The sequence below is a fragment of the Phocoena phocoena genome, chromosome 4, assembly GCF_963924675.1.
Source record: "Phocoena phocoena chromosome 4, mPhoPho1.1, whole genome shotgun sequence".
Taxonomy (NCBI): Eukaryota; Metazoa; Chordata; class Mammalia; order Artiodactyla; family Phocoenidae; genus Phocoena; species Phocoena phocoena.
Genome location: NC_089222.1, coordinates 91,698,040 through 91,716,475, shown reverse-complemented (window position 1 = coordinate 91,716,475; position 18,436 = coordinate 91,698,040). Strand labels below are relative to the sequence as shown.

At 37.7% G+C, this 18,436-nt stretch overlaps 1 protein-coding gene across 1 annotated transcript in view; it reads left to right on the top strand.

Moving 5' to 3' along the window:
- BBX (BBX high mobility group box domain containing) overlaps positions 1–18,436 on the top strand; it is a 277,659-nt gene that overhangs the window by 178,076 nt on the left and 81,147 nt on the right. Inside the window, exons 4-5 of the mRNA XM_065875730.1 lie at positions 2,708–2,878; positions 8,631–8,873. Coding sequence (XP_065731802.1) covers positions 2,717–2,878; positions 8,631–8,873 — 405 coding nt within the window. The 5' untranslated portion in view covers positions 2,708–2,716. The remainder of the gene's footprint in view (positions 1–2,707; positions 2,879–8,630; positions 8,874–18,436) is intronic.

The window sequence follows — 18,436 nt, the reverse complement described above, 5'->3', positions numbered from 1 at the left end:
GCAGTCACTTTGACCTCTCCTGCTGATAACAGCTTGCCTGACGTATAGTTTCCCATTAATTTCTTTTATTGTTTAAAAAATGTGTTATAAAATATCCGGTATTAAAACCCAGTATGGGTTTAATTACCACTCAAGCATCTCATCCTGAAGTGATTAATAAGCCACAAAAATAGCTGTTTCCTCTTCTCTCTATATAGCGTTGGTATTTTTAGAAATTGGGTTTTCCATGCCAAGTTTTATTTGTAGATAGACTGGGAATCGTTAAATGGTCTATCAATTCAAAGAAATCGTTGTTCCTTTATTATTTATTAAGAGCATACCAGATAACTAATTCCATTTAGAGTTTTCAATAACTTCTACTCTTGAGGCAGCCACATGAATCATGTAATTGCTTCAGATACTCAGCAGAAGTTTCTTGCTAAGAAAACCACGGGAACATGTTTTTCTCACCTCCCCACCCTTTTTTTTTTTTTTTTTTTGGCTAGACACAGCTTTTAATAATGAGGATTTTATCAAAATGAAGATTAAAAGATTATTAAAATGAAGATTTTATTGTAGTACAAGAAATAATCTGAACGTCTATCAATCATGGAATAATTGAGAAAATTATGATATGTTCCTGTTTTGGAATATTATATAGTTATTACAAAATGAGGATGATCAAGGTATATTGACTTAGAAGACCATGATATTTTCAACTTAAAAGTTTTAAATGGCTGTGTTTACTGATATATTTGTGTATAGAAAAAGGTACAGAATGATATTGTCCTAAGGATATTAAAGTTGGTCAAAGGATAGGAAAACAGAGGGGATGATTATTAACAGAAGAGAATCCAGAAGTAGACTTATACACATGTGGTAATGTAGTATAGGATAAAAGTAGCATTTCAAAGGAATGGGGAAAAGCTGGATGATTTAATAAATGGTTTGGAACAGTTGGTTAGCTGTTTGGGAAAAAAAAAAAAGCTAGATCCCTCCCTCACTCCTTTGTCAGAATGAATTCCAGATTGATCAGTTATTTACATGGTTTCTTTAAAATAATGAAGTCACGTAAGTTCTCAAAGGAAACATTAGTGAATATTTTTCGATTTTGAAGTGAAGAAGACTTAAATATGACCCCAAACTCAGAAACAAGGAAGGAAGATTAAAAAATTGCTTATGTCGTATTGTTTTGAAGGCTTGAGAACTAGATGAATATTGAAACTATATGTTCATGGATCCTAGTGTCAGCAACATGGCATTAAAAGTTTATTGATAGGGCTTCCCTGGTGGCTCAGTGGTTGAGAGTCCGCCTGCTGATGCAGGGGACACGGGTTTGTGCCCCGGTCTGGGAAGGTCCCACATGCCGCGGAGCGGCTGGGCCCGTGAGCCATGGCCACTGGGCCTGCGCGTCCGGAGCCTGTGCTCCACAACGGGAGAGGCCACAGCAGTGAGAGACCCGCGTATCACACACACACAAAAAGTTTATTGAAAAAAAAAAGTACTTTGCAAGCGTTTGGACCAATACAGATTTAAACTGACCAAAACGACCACCACCCTGTGATTTTGGCAATGACATTTACGTTTGTAATTGTCAGCATGAACCATTTAAGTTGATGGCATTTAACTGTATTGTTTCAATATTCACATGACTATGTATAAAGAGTAATTTGTATATTAATGTTACTTCAAATGAATGAATGAAAAATATTGAATAATTATGAGAAAGCATGTAAGAAACTGTATAATTTACCTTTGGGCTGTGGGACTGGGCATGATGGAGAAGGTAAACCTCATTTTTTGTTATTTTCACCTTTATAATATAAATATGTAGTTTCATTGAGAAAACCTTTTTAAAATATTCACTGAAAAATAATTTAGAATTTTCGGTTTCTGAAAGATATTGTCAGATTCATAGCCTGACTATAGCCTAGCTATTTCAGCCAATCGTCTTTTAGGGGAAAAAAGCCTAGAGAGCAAAACTTTGTTGCTCTCTAGGGCATATGTAATAGGGAGATGCAAAGATCTTTGTGATGTGTTGTATCTCTAGGGCATATGTAATAGGGAGATGCAAAGATCTTTGTTGTATCACAGGCCGGTGCAGAAGGGTGCTCATCCCACTAAGTGATTCATGCATAGACGGGATCCTTGGAGGCTGCACAGTTAGTTTTTGAAAAATGTGTGTCATCTTATGAAATAGTTTTATTTTAAATCTAAAACACTTGATTCTTATAAAGCATTCATTTTACTTAATAATACTTCAGACTCATATTTATCATAGTATAGAATGTGAAATTCATGTAAATTATGATAAAATAGGAGCCATTGGAGAATGTAGGGAGGCCCACCTCTGTGAGCACCTTTGCTCCCCTGGGAGGCATCTTTCACATTCCTCTGGTGGAAAACTTTGAGAAAAACTATTTTGAGTAAATACGAACAGGTGACAGTAACTTGTAATCATCCTAACACTTTATTTGGGTTTTGAGTTCTGAAGTTATGAAGTGGAAGGAAGCAGATTTCATAAAAGGCAAATTTTATTAGCAATTTAACCCACTAAAATGAATGTTTGATTATGTACTTAGTTCTTACTGAATCCAGTAAATGTCTAAGCTGGTAGATACTTTAATCATTAAAACTATAATCCAGTTAAAGTTAAGGAAGCTAAATAAACTAATTTTAATCAAATTTACTTTCATTTCTCTGTTTCTCCTTTTTTTCATTACTACAGGTCACAGTAATGAAAGGCAGTAATAGAAATAAAGATCATTCCGCAGAAGGAGAAGGGGCTGGAAAACGACCAAAACGAAAGTGTCTTCAGTGGCATCCATTGCTAGCAAAGAAACTTCTTGACTTTTCAGAAGAGGAAGAAGAGGAAGACGAAGAGGAGGATATTGATAAGGTAATTTCCTTCTTTTATTGTAGAAGTTATAAGTTTATTTGACCATTCATTCTGGAAACTGCAGTGAACCTGTGTGGTGCAAAGGAGGCGTTACTAGGAGTCTGTATAACTTGAATCCTAGTTAACTACTTAATCTGCATTTTTATTCCAAATGTTGATGACTCTTAAAGTATCTGTAGTAGTAGTTTAAACTGAAACAGATCCTTCTTTTTTTTTTTTTTTTTTTTTTTTTTGCAGTACGCGGGCCTCTCACTGTTGTGGCCTCTCCCGTTGCGGAGCACAGGCTCCGGACGCGCAGGCTCAGCGGCCATGGCTCACAGGCCCAGCCGCTCTGCGGCATGTGGGATCTTCCCGGACCGGAGCACAAACCCGTGTCCCCTGCATCGGCAGGCAGACTCTCAACGACTGCGCCACCAGGGAAGCCCCAGATCCTTCTTAAATAGTATTTCTGTCAATTAACTAATAATTTGCAGACAATATTCAAACACAGTGAGTTCATAAAATTTGATGTGCTTACCTGCACCCACCTGTTGCTCCTGGCCTCTCTTTCTTCCCTCCCAGCCTAGCCTTGCCACCATAGGTAGGTTCAGAGCTGTTCAGGTCCTCATTTCTGAGGCCTCCAGAGCATCTGGCTGCTGTCACCCCTCCGTGCCTCTGTGCTCAGTCATTCCTCCTAGTCCCCTCCTCTGGTCTCACACTTGAGCAGCCGGCTCTTGCGAGAAAGCCACACAGCCATGCAGCTGACTTTAGAAAGCCACACGTCCCTTCAGATCTTGGCGTGACTGGTTCCTCCTCTTCATCATTCAGGTCTCAGCACAAGGACTACCTCCCCATCATCTCAGGTGTCCCTCCCATCCAGTATGCATTCCATGTCTGAGGATTTCCTCCCTCACACTTCTTCTTATATGCCTTGTGTTTAGCTGTGCACTTGTTTATGTCTGCCTTCCTAGACTAGGCTATAAGCTCGGTAAGAGCAAGGGTCTTGCCCTTCCTGTCCTCTTCTCCTTCCTCAAAGCCTAGAATGGTGGCTGGCACAGAGTAGATTTTGAATAGTTGTATGCTCAGTAGAAGAATAGACGAGTACTGGACTTCCCTGGTGGTGCAGTGGTTAAGAATCCGCCTGCCAATGCAGGGGACACAGGTTCGAGCCCTGGTCTGGGAAGATTCCCACATGCTGTGGAGCAGCTAAGCCCATGCACCACAGCTACTGAGCCTGTGCTCTAGAGCCCCCATGCCACAACTACTGAAATCCGCGTGCCTAGAGTCCGTGCTCCTCAACAAGAGAAGCCACTGCAGTGAGAAGCCCGCGCACCGCAACGAAGAGTAGCCCCCACTCACCGCAACTAGAGAAAGCCCGTGCGCAGCAATGAAGACCCAACGCAGCCATCAATCAGTCAGTCAATCAATCAATAAAAAAATAGATGAGTACTTATTTTGTGTCAGTACAAATTTCATAAACATGCTTTTACTGGGCTTCCCTGGTGGTGCAGTGGTTGAGAGTCCGCCTGCCGATGCAGGGGACGCACGTTCGTGCCCCGGACCAGGAGGATCCCACATGCCGCGGAGTGGCTGGGCCCGTGAGCCATGGCCGCTGAGCCTGCGCGTCCGGAGCCTGTGCTCCGCAACGGGAGAGGCCACGACAGTGAGAGGCCCGCGTACCGCAAAAAAAAAAAAAAACAAAAAAAAAACATGCTTTTACTATTCTTCACGCCTTTGATATCCGTTCAGTCTTTTGTCCTAGGCTTGGGTCAGCTCCCTCTTCCACTCATCTCAGCAGGAATTATAAACATTTTTCCTGTTTCACAGACATCTTCTCTGGGTACTGTTTATGGTCTCCTCACGGTTGAACTTTTCTTCTCTTTCATAGAGGCCACCAGAAATGACTCCTTCAGCTTTCTCTACTTACTCATCTTACTCTTATCTCACTCCTTATCCATCTTTTCCTTTCCGTTTTCAGAGAAATGGTGTTATTCTTCCTGTATGAGGAAATTGCCAAGTTTATGCTTATGCTTAATTTGATCTCTCTGACACATTTGCACCTGTTGATCACTTGGTCCTTGAAGCTGTCTGCTGTTTCCATGACAGCAATCACTCATTTCTATTCCTAACTTCCCAACTATACCATTCTGGTTCCTTCCAGTTGATGTCCCTCCATTATTCTACCTTCAAATGTTGATGTTCTCTGGGCTTCTTATCTTAATTCCTGTCTCCACCCTGGACCTTTCTTCTAAACTCTGGACTTGTATTTCTGACTGTTTACTTGACATATCCACTTAGATATCAAATCAGAATCTCAGTTTGAATGTGTTCAAAATGAAGCTGTCACTTTTCTCCTGCAAACCCCATCCTCCTACATCTTTCCTTTCTCAGTGAATGGCAGCTCCAGCTGTCAAGTTGGTCAGACCTGAAACCTTGTCTGTTTTCTTTTGCTCAAGTCTCACGTCTGTCCATCCATCAGTAAATTCTCACCCATACCTTCAAAATAGTTCTCAAGTTGACCCCTTGTTAGCAATGTCACTACTGCTACCTTGATCCAAGCCACCACCGATGCTAGTGCAGATTATTGTATTCTGCCTCTCTCTCTGCCTCTGCTCTTGCCGTTCTACAGTCTGTTCTCAACAGAGCAGCCAGAGAGATCCTTCCAGAGTGGCAGGCCAGTTGTGCTACTCTTCATCTTCATGAGGATGGGGAGTCTATATGCTCACTGTTCTGTCTGCATCACCTAGAACAGTGCCTGCTCCATATCAGGTGCCCAGTAAATAGTTATTAAGTGAAAGAATGAAGTCATCGAGTCCTGTTCTCTTTTTGGTCCACATTCAGAGATCTCACCCGCACCCTTGGTCTTACTTCTTTATATTGGTACATCAGTTCATTATCCCAACTGGGACTTCTCTGCTAAGAGCCACTTCACATTCTGCCACCAGATCTAATTTCTCTCATTTGAGAAAAAGTGTTCTCTGTTGTGTATGAAGGAATCTTGCTGCCAAAGTTGGAAACACTCTTCTTCCTTTTTCAACCTTTACATCCAGTTAGACACCAATCACTCTTGGTCCTACCTCATTAGTGAATATTGTTTCTGTTTTCAGTTCTCCATTCTCATGATTACTGCCTTGATTCAGCCCTGTCTCCATTCTCGCATGGACAGCTGAAATAAACTTTTAACTTGTTTCTCTAGTTTTGTTTGACTCTAGTTTTGCTACTGTAATTCATGCTCAACACTGATGACAGGAGTTCTCTCAAAATACAGATCTAACAATGTCTTTCCCCTACTTAAAACTACTCATGGCTCTTCATTGCATCCAGCTGTGGTTTCCATATCCTGGTCCAGTGCTAGTGTTGATTTGTTGCAGAGTGTTACTGGCCTCTGGTGAGAGAAAAATAGGTCCAGATACCTTTTCGTTTTAATTTAATTTATATATCATACGTTTATTGATTTGTTTACTTACTTTTTGATTAGTTAATGTAATGAAACAGTTATAATATTAGACAGTAGTTAAAATTTTTTTTTAATGTTCATACTTGGCAAAACAAAAAGTTGGTAATCTGTGTTGGTCCCCTCCCAAGGGTATTTATTGATCCATGCAGTCTGAAGCCACTCATTTACAGGGTTAAATGCACATTTTTTTAATCTTTTTTTTTTTTTTTTTTAACACAACAGAGCACATTCTTCATGAAGTGGCCCATACCTTCTTCTGTAACCTTAGATTCCTGTTCTAATCTTTTATATACTGGTACTATTGAGCTGCATATAAGTGTCTGAACTATTGAGCTTTAATCTCTGTTAGTTCCCCATGACTCCCCATTGACTACCCTACACGCTCTGATTCATCTTTCAAAATTTAGCCCAGACCACACCTTTTCTAGGGAGACTTCCCTGTTCTCCTACCCATCTGCTAATGCTTCATTACTGCACTGGTTCATTGTTGCAGTCATCATCCTGCTTTTTAATTTATTTGCTTATATATCTTTCTCCTCTCCCCAAACAGTGAGCTCCTTGGGCCAGGATTTGTCTTATTTTTCTCAGCTCTTGGCTTGAGTTTTATAATTTAGTAACTGAATCAAAAGTTATTCTTTTCTGAAGGGAAACTATAATTACTTCCTCAACCTACATAATACATTTTTTATGCCTGATCTTTTTCTGTAGCTTCTTAGTTTCAGAATGCTAAATAAATATTCCTTGAAAACTCAAATCATTTTTAGTGATTGTACACATAATGAGGAAGATAAATCTGTATCCTTCACCCCAGTAATAATCCCTAATGTATTTCCAAATCAAGTAGCTATGACTTCATTATTGTTCTGTACTATTTGTGTTGGAAGATAATTGATGGTTAATTATATGCATGTGCAATACTTAATTTAAACTTAAAAGACTTTTAAAAAACATCTAATTGGATGAAGCTAGTGATTTGTCCTAGAGCGTCTGTAACAGTTGCCCAATAAACATGATATAAGAGAACGTGGTTGCCTTCTAATAGTAGTTCTCGAAGTGTGATCCCCAGGCTAGCAGCATCAGCATAACCTGGCAACTTGTTAGAAATACACATTCTCAAGGCCCACTCCAGACCTACAGAATCAGAAGCTCTGGGAGTGGGACTTAACAATCTGTGTTTTAACAAGACCTCCAGGGATTCCAGTGCCCACTCATGTTTAAGAACTACTGCCCTACTGTGTAATGCAGTCTAACAACTACCTCGATCCTTCTTGATTTTAACTGTGAAGCAGCAAGTAAAGAAATGGTTTTAGTAAGCATACTGGACTTCTGTTCTTGGTCGCACTGTCATATTTTAGCCTTAGAAGATACTTAACAATCCTGTTATATTCTGAGATTCTGTGATCAGAAATGTGCTTTAAGAAATTTAACCTGCAGCCATGCGCAGGAAGTATTGTAAGAGATTGAAAGCAGGAAGACAAGGCCATAGGCAAGAGTGGTACTAGGGCAGTGGCAATGAGAATTACACAGATGGAGAGGATCAGAGCTTTGCAGAAGTCCTTGAAGACCTTCAATGAAATGCTTAGGAAAAGGGAGGATTCAAAACAGATTTTGAAAGTTTAAGCCCTATCACCATTGAATTTCAGTGGACAAGAAAGTGTGATATCTACAAGCTTGAAAATTTACTATGTAGTTCTTCCTTCAAATAATGTTAGAGGTCTGTTTTGATTTTTACACTAGGAGGCTCCACTTGTGATATGCACAAAAACATTAAGTAGTCTGTATTAGATTTTTATCTACTTTCATGTTAAACATTTTCATATTATTAGTTGTACAACAGCACATTCCAAAGAGTAGAAAGAACTAATGCTCATGTGTCTTATGTGGATATTGTTGTTAATCTTGAGACCCATATATCACAGAATGGGTTGAATCCTTCATTCAATAGTTAGTTCAATACTAATGTTAGACCAGACATTAAGCTATGCACTGTGTGTGAGTAACATAAGAGAGCTTTTGTCCTCAAAGAGCTCACTGTTAGTGAGAAAAAAATGTAAGCAATTATAACAACAATGTGATATATGCTGTAATACAGACGTGCACAGGTTGCTGTAGAAACTTAAGCAAAAGAAAACATCTTAAGTTGGTTACCAACCACAAACAGTGGTTGATGACTTTTAAAAAATTGTTTTTTTCCCCCAATTTGTAAGTTGTTTAAGTGGAGCTAAGGAAAAATACAATTTGAAAACCAAGACTAATTGCTAAAGCAAAGTTATCCAGGATGTGTTAAACATTTGGCTTTTGTTTTATTGCTAATAGGTTCAACTTCTTGGGGCCGATGGTCTAGAGCAAGATGTCGGTGAAACTGAAGATGATGAATCACCAGAACAGCGAGCCCGGAGACCAATGAATGCATTTCTCTTATTTTGCAAACGTCATCGCTCCCTTGTACGTCAGGAACACCCCAGGCTTGATAACCGAGGTGCTACCAAGATACTAGCTGATTGGTGGGCTGTTCTCGATCCAAAGGAAAAGCAGAAATACACAGACATGGCCAAGGAGGTAGGTTACAGTGACGAGGTTTTATGGTGACCGTGAGCAACCAATCCTGTAACCCCCAGTCAGTAAATTTGGAGTCCGTGCTAAAGGTCTAGCAGCACGAAGGTGAATCCTTGAATCAAATGTTATGTGAAGACGTACAAGCTTTGTTCCTATTCCTGAGTTCCAAGTCCACCTTGCAAATACTGGTGAGGTGCCAAAAGCAACCTATTACCAAGAAGTTTTTTCTCATTGTATATATTCCACTGATTGATGTGGGGGATTGATTTTTATGAAGGTGATTTTATTTATTATGAATGGTTTTTGTTTTTCTAGGAACCTGCTTCTGCTGTCAGAGAATGCCCATAGTAAAGATGACAATATTAATCTAGTTTTGATGCTGAATAGCTTTGTAACCATATCTAAGTCAATCTCTGGGTCTCAGCTTTTCTTTTCTTTTCTTTTTTTAAAATATGTTTTAGAATGAGAAAGTTAGAGCAAAATTTGTATCCCTTCCAGCGCTAATACTTTTTGATTTTGCAATAAACGCAATTATCAAGAGATTTGCCTTGACTTGTTTCTGTAGGTTGTACAGCATGAATATTTAAAACCAGTAAATGAATGGCAGTGGAACAGGATGTACTGTGATGTGTGCATGCATGTAAACACTGTGTAGGCAATAGTTAGGGAGAAGTATTTATGCAGGAAGGCTATTCAGAGAGGTGGGGCATTAATTCCAAAATGTGAGTAAATTTCTTGAAAAATTGTATTCTAGTCTGTTCCTAAAATAATCTTAAATGAATGTGAGTTCATTATGCATTTAAAATGTATTGTCTAGTGGATTTAGCAAGTAAGGGGAAAGCAAAGCAATATCATTGTGGTTAAACTTGAAAGGAGTAATTCTAACTGTTCTTGAGCGTTGCAGCTTGCAAATAATCTTGATTCCTAGCCATGCAAACATTTGGTTAAGTTCTATGGAAAGATGAACCAGCAGGGGACAAACACAGAGTTTCAAGTGAGACATTTTATTAGATATCTCAGTATGTAGAAAAATAGTTCTTTCAACTGCTGTGGTTTTATTGAGTTATTTTAACAAGCTAAGATGGAACATAAAAATTTCTTATGCAATGTTCAGGGAAATTTGAATCCAGAGTAAATGATTAGCATAGTTGCTATGTAATTAACGATTACATAAGGCTTCAGGAATTAACTGTATTGTTAAAGACAGGATTTTGACTATGTAGAGCATCTAGAAAATTTAAAATCAATTCCAGTAACCTACATGATTTTAAATGTTGCAGGACATTTTCACGAGCATAACAGTAATTAACAGTAAAATTTTCCTATTAGCTTTAGATCCTTTCATGGTCATGCTTATATGATAAAACAAACAATTATCTGAAACCTCATAGGGAACTGCACAAACTTCCTATAATTAAACTCTTGAGTTTGTTTTTGGATTACTGTTTTTGGATAACATGCAACCTGTCTCACTATACTGTTTGCTTTTTCTTAAATACTGCTACTTTACAAACCAAATAGGTGGCCATTTTTAAGAGGAGGAAGCATTATTTTCATACAGGAATTCCTTTACTAATTACTTAATTAGCTTCACAGTATTTGCCATTGTGGTGAGTAATGAAATCTAAATCTGATAAGGTGCCCCCCACTGCAAACTGCGTCAAGTAGAGACCATAACTGGATCTTCCATCTCACAACTTGCCTTGTTGCTCTTATGAAATATTGTCTTACTTCTAGTACCAAGTGTGGAAGGTTCAGTTGCTTTGAAAATCCTTTATACAATTGGTTTCTAGGCATAAGTGATACTTGTTTCAACTTATTGACCAAATGGTTTCGAAATTACGTTAAAGTGCAGGTAATTGTGCTGGTGCTTTTTGTGTTAATATTGCAGCCTTAATTGAAATGTCAGTTTAATCAACAAAAACTTATTGGGTGGCTTCAATGTACTGGGTCTTAACCATTGTTCATGATAAATATGGTCTCAGTTCCTCAAGGTCCCCTCTCTCCAGGCAGTCATTTTTAAAACAATTTTTATATGTGTAACCTTTTAATTTTAAACCCCCAATTTAAAATGTGTTCTCTATTAGGAACAAGACATAGTCTTGCAGCATAGTTTGCATGTGAGTGTAAATAGTTATGTGATGTTCACCAATATCTATTCTGTCATTACCAATTGAATGAGAAGTACTTAATTTTTTCCATTCTCTTCTTGTTTTTAAAATATATTCTTAAAGTAATAATTAATACAACTTTGAAGAGATCTTTTTTTTAACCTGTTAAAACTTTCTCTGACTCTTCCCTTGCTTTTTGATTATTTTCTATTTGTGCGTCTGGTAAGAGGACATACCTGTTTGGGGATTTGTTTTCGGTTTCTTGAATTATTTCTCAGTACTGATTGGCATTGTTGAAAAAATGGTTGAATGAGGGTTTCGTATTCTCTGATGAATCTCATTAGAGCAATAATTAGTTATAAGTAATTTAAAAAATACTGTCCTAAGGATATAACCTGGGTTCGTTTCTTAAATTCGGCAGTGTGCATGATGGTGCAGTGTTGTGGTCATTCACAGGCTCTAGCTTCTTCAACCGCCTGTTAGGAGACCCAGAAACAATATTATTTTTCCTTTTATCATTTTCCCTTACAAATATATGAATATAAGCCTGCATTTTTGACTAAGATATTGCTGGAAACTTCCACATGTCACTTAAACTAATAGTCATAGTTAATTAATGGACAGTCAATGTAGAGGATCACATATGTTGTCCTTCAGGTAGAGCAGAGTCAGTGCAAAGAAGAGGGGAGGACCTGGAAAGTTAAGGCAATTTTGAGTGACCTTTATAATACCCCCTTCTTTGGTTTTTGTAGGATCTGAGGCATGAGGCAGAATGCATGCATTTATTAATTGGTTCATTCCAGACTGGATGTTTTACTAAGCACAAACATGTAAAGTCAGCTATCCCATTCTTCAGAGCAGGGATCTAAGGCTCTTTGGAGTTAGTATCTTGACCACCTCTACATTGGTGGAGCCTGGGATACTCTTGCCTATTTGACTCTAGCATCCTTTTAGTATATACTACTCACTTTAGACAGCTGAGAGACTAGAGATTTGAGTAAGTCAGTCAAAAATGGTAACAATAACATGTCGTGGGTCTTACGGGAAGAGTCTGCCTGTGCAGAGGTTGGGGTCAGGTTGGGGGTATTTCAGAAAAGGCTTTATGAAGTTGATAGAATTTGGCGTGGGCTTTGGTACAGGATTTAGAAGAAAGGCAAGGATAAGAGCAGATATGGAAAAGTGAGAACAATTTCAAGAACAAGAAAGTTTTACCCCAAGCCTGGGGTATTTGTATCAGAGTAACAGGAAATGATGATATAAAGGCAAAAAATCTTGGGAGACTGGCCTGAAAAGTTGGAAGTTCAGTTGTGTGTCAATAAAAGAGCTGTGGAATTAAATGCAATAAAATACAGCTTGAAGGGAAACCGTAATAGCCTTTCGTAAACGTTGGTATCTGTTGTCGTCAGTAGTCTAGGAGAGATTATCACCACAAATCTCCATGGGGTCTTTAGTGATCAGTTCTTCCTCCATGTTTCTTCAAGATAAAATTAACATATTCATTCCCTTGCTTTGATTTCATCAGAAATGTAGTCTTCTCCAAAGAAGATTTACCGTCATTTTCTCATGTATTACTCTGAACAGTTTTTGTTAATTATCACATCATGCTTAACAGAATTTGTATTTTTACAAGAATGTTGTGGCATCTTTCATACTACTAAGCTAGAGCAGCACCTCATTTATCTCCACATTCTGGAGGAACAAGTGTTACACAAAAGTGATTTCTAGGTAGATGAAACTTTGCTGTTTCTTTAAACACTCTTATTTTATATACTTATCCCAGAAATTTTATGTAATATTTTGTTTAAATACTTCCTTACTTAAAAATTTCAGAATGCCTGTTAAATTTTTTCAAAATTTCAACCCATTGTTTCTCTACAAGAATAATTTTATAATCCGTAACTTGGTGAGACTTTTGTGAACAGTTGAGTTACAGTCATATTTTTATCTGTATATTAAATTATTCTTAGCCCTTTTGTTCTTTTGAATTTCCTCTTTGCTTTTCCATGAGTCTTTCTTTTCGGTCCACCCTCAGCTGTCAATTGACATTTCTTTCTTCTGTCAGCCGCTTTGGACTGCCTCTAATGAAATGACTTTACTCTGTGTGGGGTTCTCTGAGTATCGCTTAATTAGGGGCCCCACCACTTTGCGGGGAGGTGGGTAGTGAAGCCAAAGATTTGGGCTTCATGTTTCCCAGTACTTTTTGTTTCTGAGACCTTTCCCATTCCTGTGTTCCAGATGTCAGGACTTTCTTACTATAAAAAATATTCAAGTGTTTATTTTTGAAATAATAATATCAAGTTTTGAGTATTGCTTTATTCTGCCCAGGATTCCATTATAAACATTTGACTCACTTAATCCTAAGAATAATCCCATGAGTTAGATGTTATTTTCCGAAAGCTAAGGATGAGGACACTGTGGCCCAGAGGACTTTAGTGACTTATCCAGGGCAGCAAATTAGTATTAGCAGAGCTTGGGTTCTCATACTTGGCCTTCTCCATTCTCAGACCTTTCTGAGTTTCCACATCTATAAATGGCAATAAAGATGCCTGCCCTCACAGGGTCGAGATAAGATGCAAATAAGGCATTGTGTGCACAGGCATGGTCTGAAGTTTAAAATGCTGTACAAACGGGTCTGAAGTTTAAAATGCTATACAAACGTTAGTTGTTCCTGATAAGCAAACTTATGTTTGTTTGTATTTGTTACTTCTTTACCTAGTAATCTTTTACTGTTTTTATTAGGGCCTGTTAACACGCTGAAGTGCTACTGAAATACAAAATTAGTCTTTGAAACACAAGAATCAACAAAACTAAAATGCATCATTTGCCCAACTTGGCAGATACTGTCCAATGTGATTAATAATCCTTAACAAAATAGATGTTCCATTAAGTGAGCTAACTACTTGATTTCAGAAACATCAATCCATTTGCTAATTGTTAGTAAACACTACCATTTAAATATTCAAATCATAATAAATTATAGGGACTTTATAAAGACCCCATAGCTAGTGATAAATAAAAATAGACCTCATAGTGAGTGACACTGAGAATTTAAACTGAGTCTCTTAAAACTAATTTTTGGTATTGGTTTCAGATGTTAATATTTGGATTGATTCAGGGACCTAATACTCCAATATCCTATAGTAAATCCTGATTACTTTGGAATTTGTGGTCATTCAAAGGGATGTAGGTAAAAATTAACTTTTGTACCTTTTGAAATATTGCAAATTTATGCCATAAACTATTTTTTAAAGAAAAGGTTTAACGTGTTTAAGGAGATTACTAAAGCTAAGCGAACATATTTTTTAAAGAAAACATTTTACAATTCAAATTAGTTAACATGAATTATCTATTCATACATTTTCAGAACTGTAGATAGTTTTCTTACCCAGATCCCTATCTACCTTTTAAAATGTACCAAAATTACATTTTAAAAGAAATTCTGAAATTTTTGGTACTTTTTAAATAGTGCTAACTGATTAAACTGACTTTCTCCTCGTTACCCAAATTAGGGAGTAAAATTGTCCTTTAAAAAACTTTGTATGTTGAAATGAACTGCCGTTGCCACAGTAATCCTTATAGGCAATTTAGGCAACTGTATCTGTAGCCAACTCAGTTTTTCCCTTACGACTTTTCTACAAGAGAACCAAATAATTCCCTGGTCACTTATTCAAGTCACTTTTTGAAGTGTATAGTTCTTACTGGAGTGGCTTTAACATGAAAGTTTTATAGGTTAATGTATAATTTGAAATATTTTTGTTCTGTTGGAACTGTAAACTTAATTCAATGTTCTGTCATATAAAAGTCTAATTAATTTTCTTCCTATTAAAATATCTAGTAAGAATAATTCAGATCTAAATGAGAAGTTTTAAAGTTTTGTGAGGGAAAGTTCCTAAAACTAAGGAAGTACAAATTAATGCCACTTCTCAAATATCTTCCTCTCCTCTTCCACCCTGTATAATGGGATTTCTGCCTGCCAATGTGAAAAGGTACAGCTGTCTCAAAATTCATTAGCTGTCTCAAAATTTATTATGCTAGGGATTCACTTAGCCCCCTGCAGAGTTCTAAGATTTAAAAGTGTGTTATAGCTCTTTAAAAATCAGATAATTCCTGTGTAATCTCTCCTTCATAATTCTGGTAGATTTTTTTTTTTATCATGGTGATATTTCACATATTTGCACCAGAATCAGCTCTCTTTATTTGTATAGATATTCCCAGGGTCCCTTATTACTGGACCTCACCAGGGTTATCATTCTCTTTCACTCTGTGAGAAGATCTAGACTGTAATAATAGCTAGAAATACTCCTGGACTTTTTGATACATCCCCTCCCCTCCAATTAGAGACAAACAATTGGAAGACAGTTAATAAGTACATCTCTCCTTAAGGTGCTTTTTAAGATCAGATTTCCCATTCTTATAAATGATCTGCAAAAGTATGTAATGTTGAGACCCAATTTTTTAAAGATTAACATAATAGAGTGTTGTCTTTTGGTATATAGTAATGCCATTGTCATATATGAAGTAGACAGAATACTGTGGCAAAGGGTATGTATTTAATACCATTATTGAATAACAGTGATATGTTATTATTGCTAATGAAATGTGGTAGTAGTTGAGGGTGGACAGAAGGGAGCCAGCATTTACTGAGCATCTTGTGTAAGTCAGGATCTGTGCCTATAAGGTAAATTCACTTAGGTTATCTAATCAGTTGGAAATTTGCAAAAATAAAACAGGAATTTTTATATTAATGGGTGATTTTAAAAAATCAGTGTTTTAGCAGGAGGTTAGTTACCTAGGAGATAGGACCAGTAGCCTGTGATTGATGTTCTTGGAGGATAACTGAGCTTCCCCTCCCACCCTCAGCATGAAAGCCCTCCCTTGGGGATCTGGATGGGTGGGCCTGTCTCTTTGGTCCTTTCAGTCCTGTGCTGATGGATTTTTGCCCACATGGTTGACCAGCTTGCTAATACTTTCACTCAGCTATTTGCTTCAGACTATATATAGTCTTTTTTCATTTCTCCCTTACTCAGCTTTCTCTGTAATCCCTTTCCTAATAACCTCATCACAACAAATGATTAAGCCTTTCTGTTGTCTCTTATAGCTGAATCAGAGCAAGTGATTGATGATGAGCCCAGTTCCAAGGACAGACATCCTCACACGCTGAGGGTTCTTCCTGCCTCCGCCCTCACTTGGAGTTCATACACTGCTTGTGTTGACCTGTGTGTCTTTTCATGAATTTATGGCATCTCCATCTAAGGACAAGGGCTGTGTCTTATTCTTTTCTGTGTCTCCTACATTCTCAACCCTTTTGCTCAAATATATACTTGATTGAGCTAATGAATGTTGTTTTACATCGAGTTTAAGAATCTGCAAGGTTAAAATTGTAATACATTTATAGAGCATTGACTCTCATAGTGAATTCTCAGTCACCATTTTCCGTAAAACCTCACATACTCCAGGCGTTTCTCTTGCCTTTTGTTCTTCAACACATAGGTAGCTTCCCCTTTTACGGACCCTCTGCAAAACCATTTTTCATGCCTGAGCCAGGGGAAAGTCTGTGGACCATGTATAAGAAGAAGTAACATTTTGATTACTGATTGTGGATTGTAAACAGTTTGAAGGCAGAGACTCTAATTTATGCTCTTTTAGTCCCCAGTGTCTGACCAGTGTCTGTCACCTAGTCCATCCTCACAAAGTATTGAGATGGATGTGGATGGGTGGGTAGAATAAGTGCAAGAGAAAGAGATGTTTATGGTCAGTGATTGTCTCTGCTTTATGTTATCTTCAGCACAGCTCCACATCATAAGTTAGTTTAAGCTAGCCTTTATTAATACCATCAGTGCTTTTAAAAATAGTTGATGCTGGTAATAATTCATTCATAAGAATGACAGTATTATCATTTTCATTACACATGTTGATTTTCATCAAAGCAAATTGCTAAGTGATTCTTAGAAAAGGATGTAATATTTACTGGGAAAGAACTTACCTAGCAGATCGACAACATTGGAGGGGAGGAAGGGGACACCTAAGAAACAGAAGAAATCTGAAGGCTAGTGACATCCATCTGTGTAGTCCCATCTGTGAATTGGGACTTTTTTTTTTTTTTTGCTGTACACGGGCTTCTCACTGTTGTGGCCTCTCCCGTTGTGGAGCACAGGCTCCGGACGTGCAGGCTCAGCGGCCATGGCTCACGGACCCAGCCGCTCCGCACCATGTGGGATCTTCCCGGACCGGGGCACGAACCCGTGTCTCCTGCATCGGCAGGCAGACTCTCAACCACTGCACCACCAGGGAAGCCTGGGACTTTTTTCTTCAGAAACCACCAAAAGTACCCAAAACTTTTAAAATTTCTTATGACAAATACGTTAATTTGTTTGATAGTCTTTTGTTACGTTATAGAGTGGTGACCTTTGTCCAAATGACTTTTCATCTGACAGACCAGCTCGTGTGCATTTTGCTGGGACAAAATAATGATGCATGTGCCTGCTGCTTTCATCTCACCCTATCATTTGTCACTTTCCATCACCAGACAGCAGGCGAGCCTATTTGTCTGCCTCAGCTTAACATGTAAATCCCCCCATGCATGTGAATGTGCTGGGATAGAGTACCTCTTACATTACATTGATACCTCCAAATTTATTCTGTTATGTGATGGTAAATTCTAGTTTGCATCTGGCCTTGTATCCCATTTTAATTATTTTTGTAGGAAAAGTAGAACTGTATCTTACTGTTTTTTACGCTTACCTTCCTTCCTCCTGTACCTGTGTATCAATATGCAGATATACAGCTTTTAGATAAAAAAAATGGATTATTCAGAAAATTTGAATTAAGGGTGATTCTTTGGGATGATTCTAAACCATTGACTACTAACATTGCATTATATTATTTACGGTACAATTTTCATTTATATGATTTAAAGTGAAGTGGTGGAAAAAGTTTGTTAGTTGGATTACATATACTTTTCTTACACTAAGGGTAAAGGAACCTTTTTTTTCTTTAATGAGTTAGATAAACTCATTAAATAAACCTTTTTTTCTTTAATGAGTTAGATAAACTCATAAACTTTTGAGTTTACACTAAATTAATTTTACACACAGAGTGACCATTTTAAAAAGCAAGTTTAGGGGATTGAAAGAATTGTATTAATTAAATAAGGTATCTAGCAGTAATATAACAAAATCATGGAAGAATACATGAAAAATACATTTTATCAGATAACATAACCATTGGTAATATAACATGAATAGCAAGAAATATATTTTTGTTTAATTATCGCCAGGAAAGGGAAAGAAATGGCCGAGTTGGGGAAAAGGGAGAAAACCACAGAAAAGTGAAGGAGAAAGGAAGATATTAACAGTGAAGTCTGAAACCTCCAAATAAAGACATACAGTTTGTGATGGATTAATCTGCAACATCACACATCACAGCTCTCAGCATGTTCACTTTTGAGATCACATG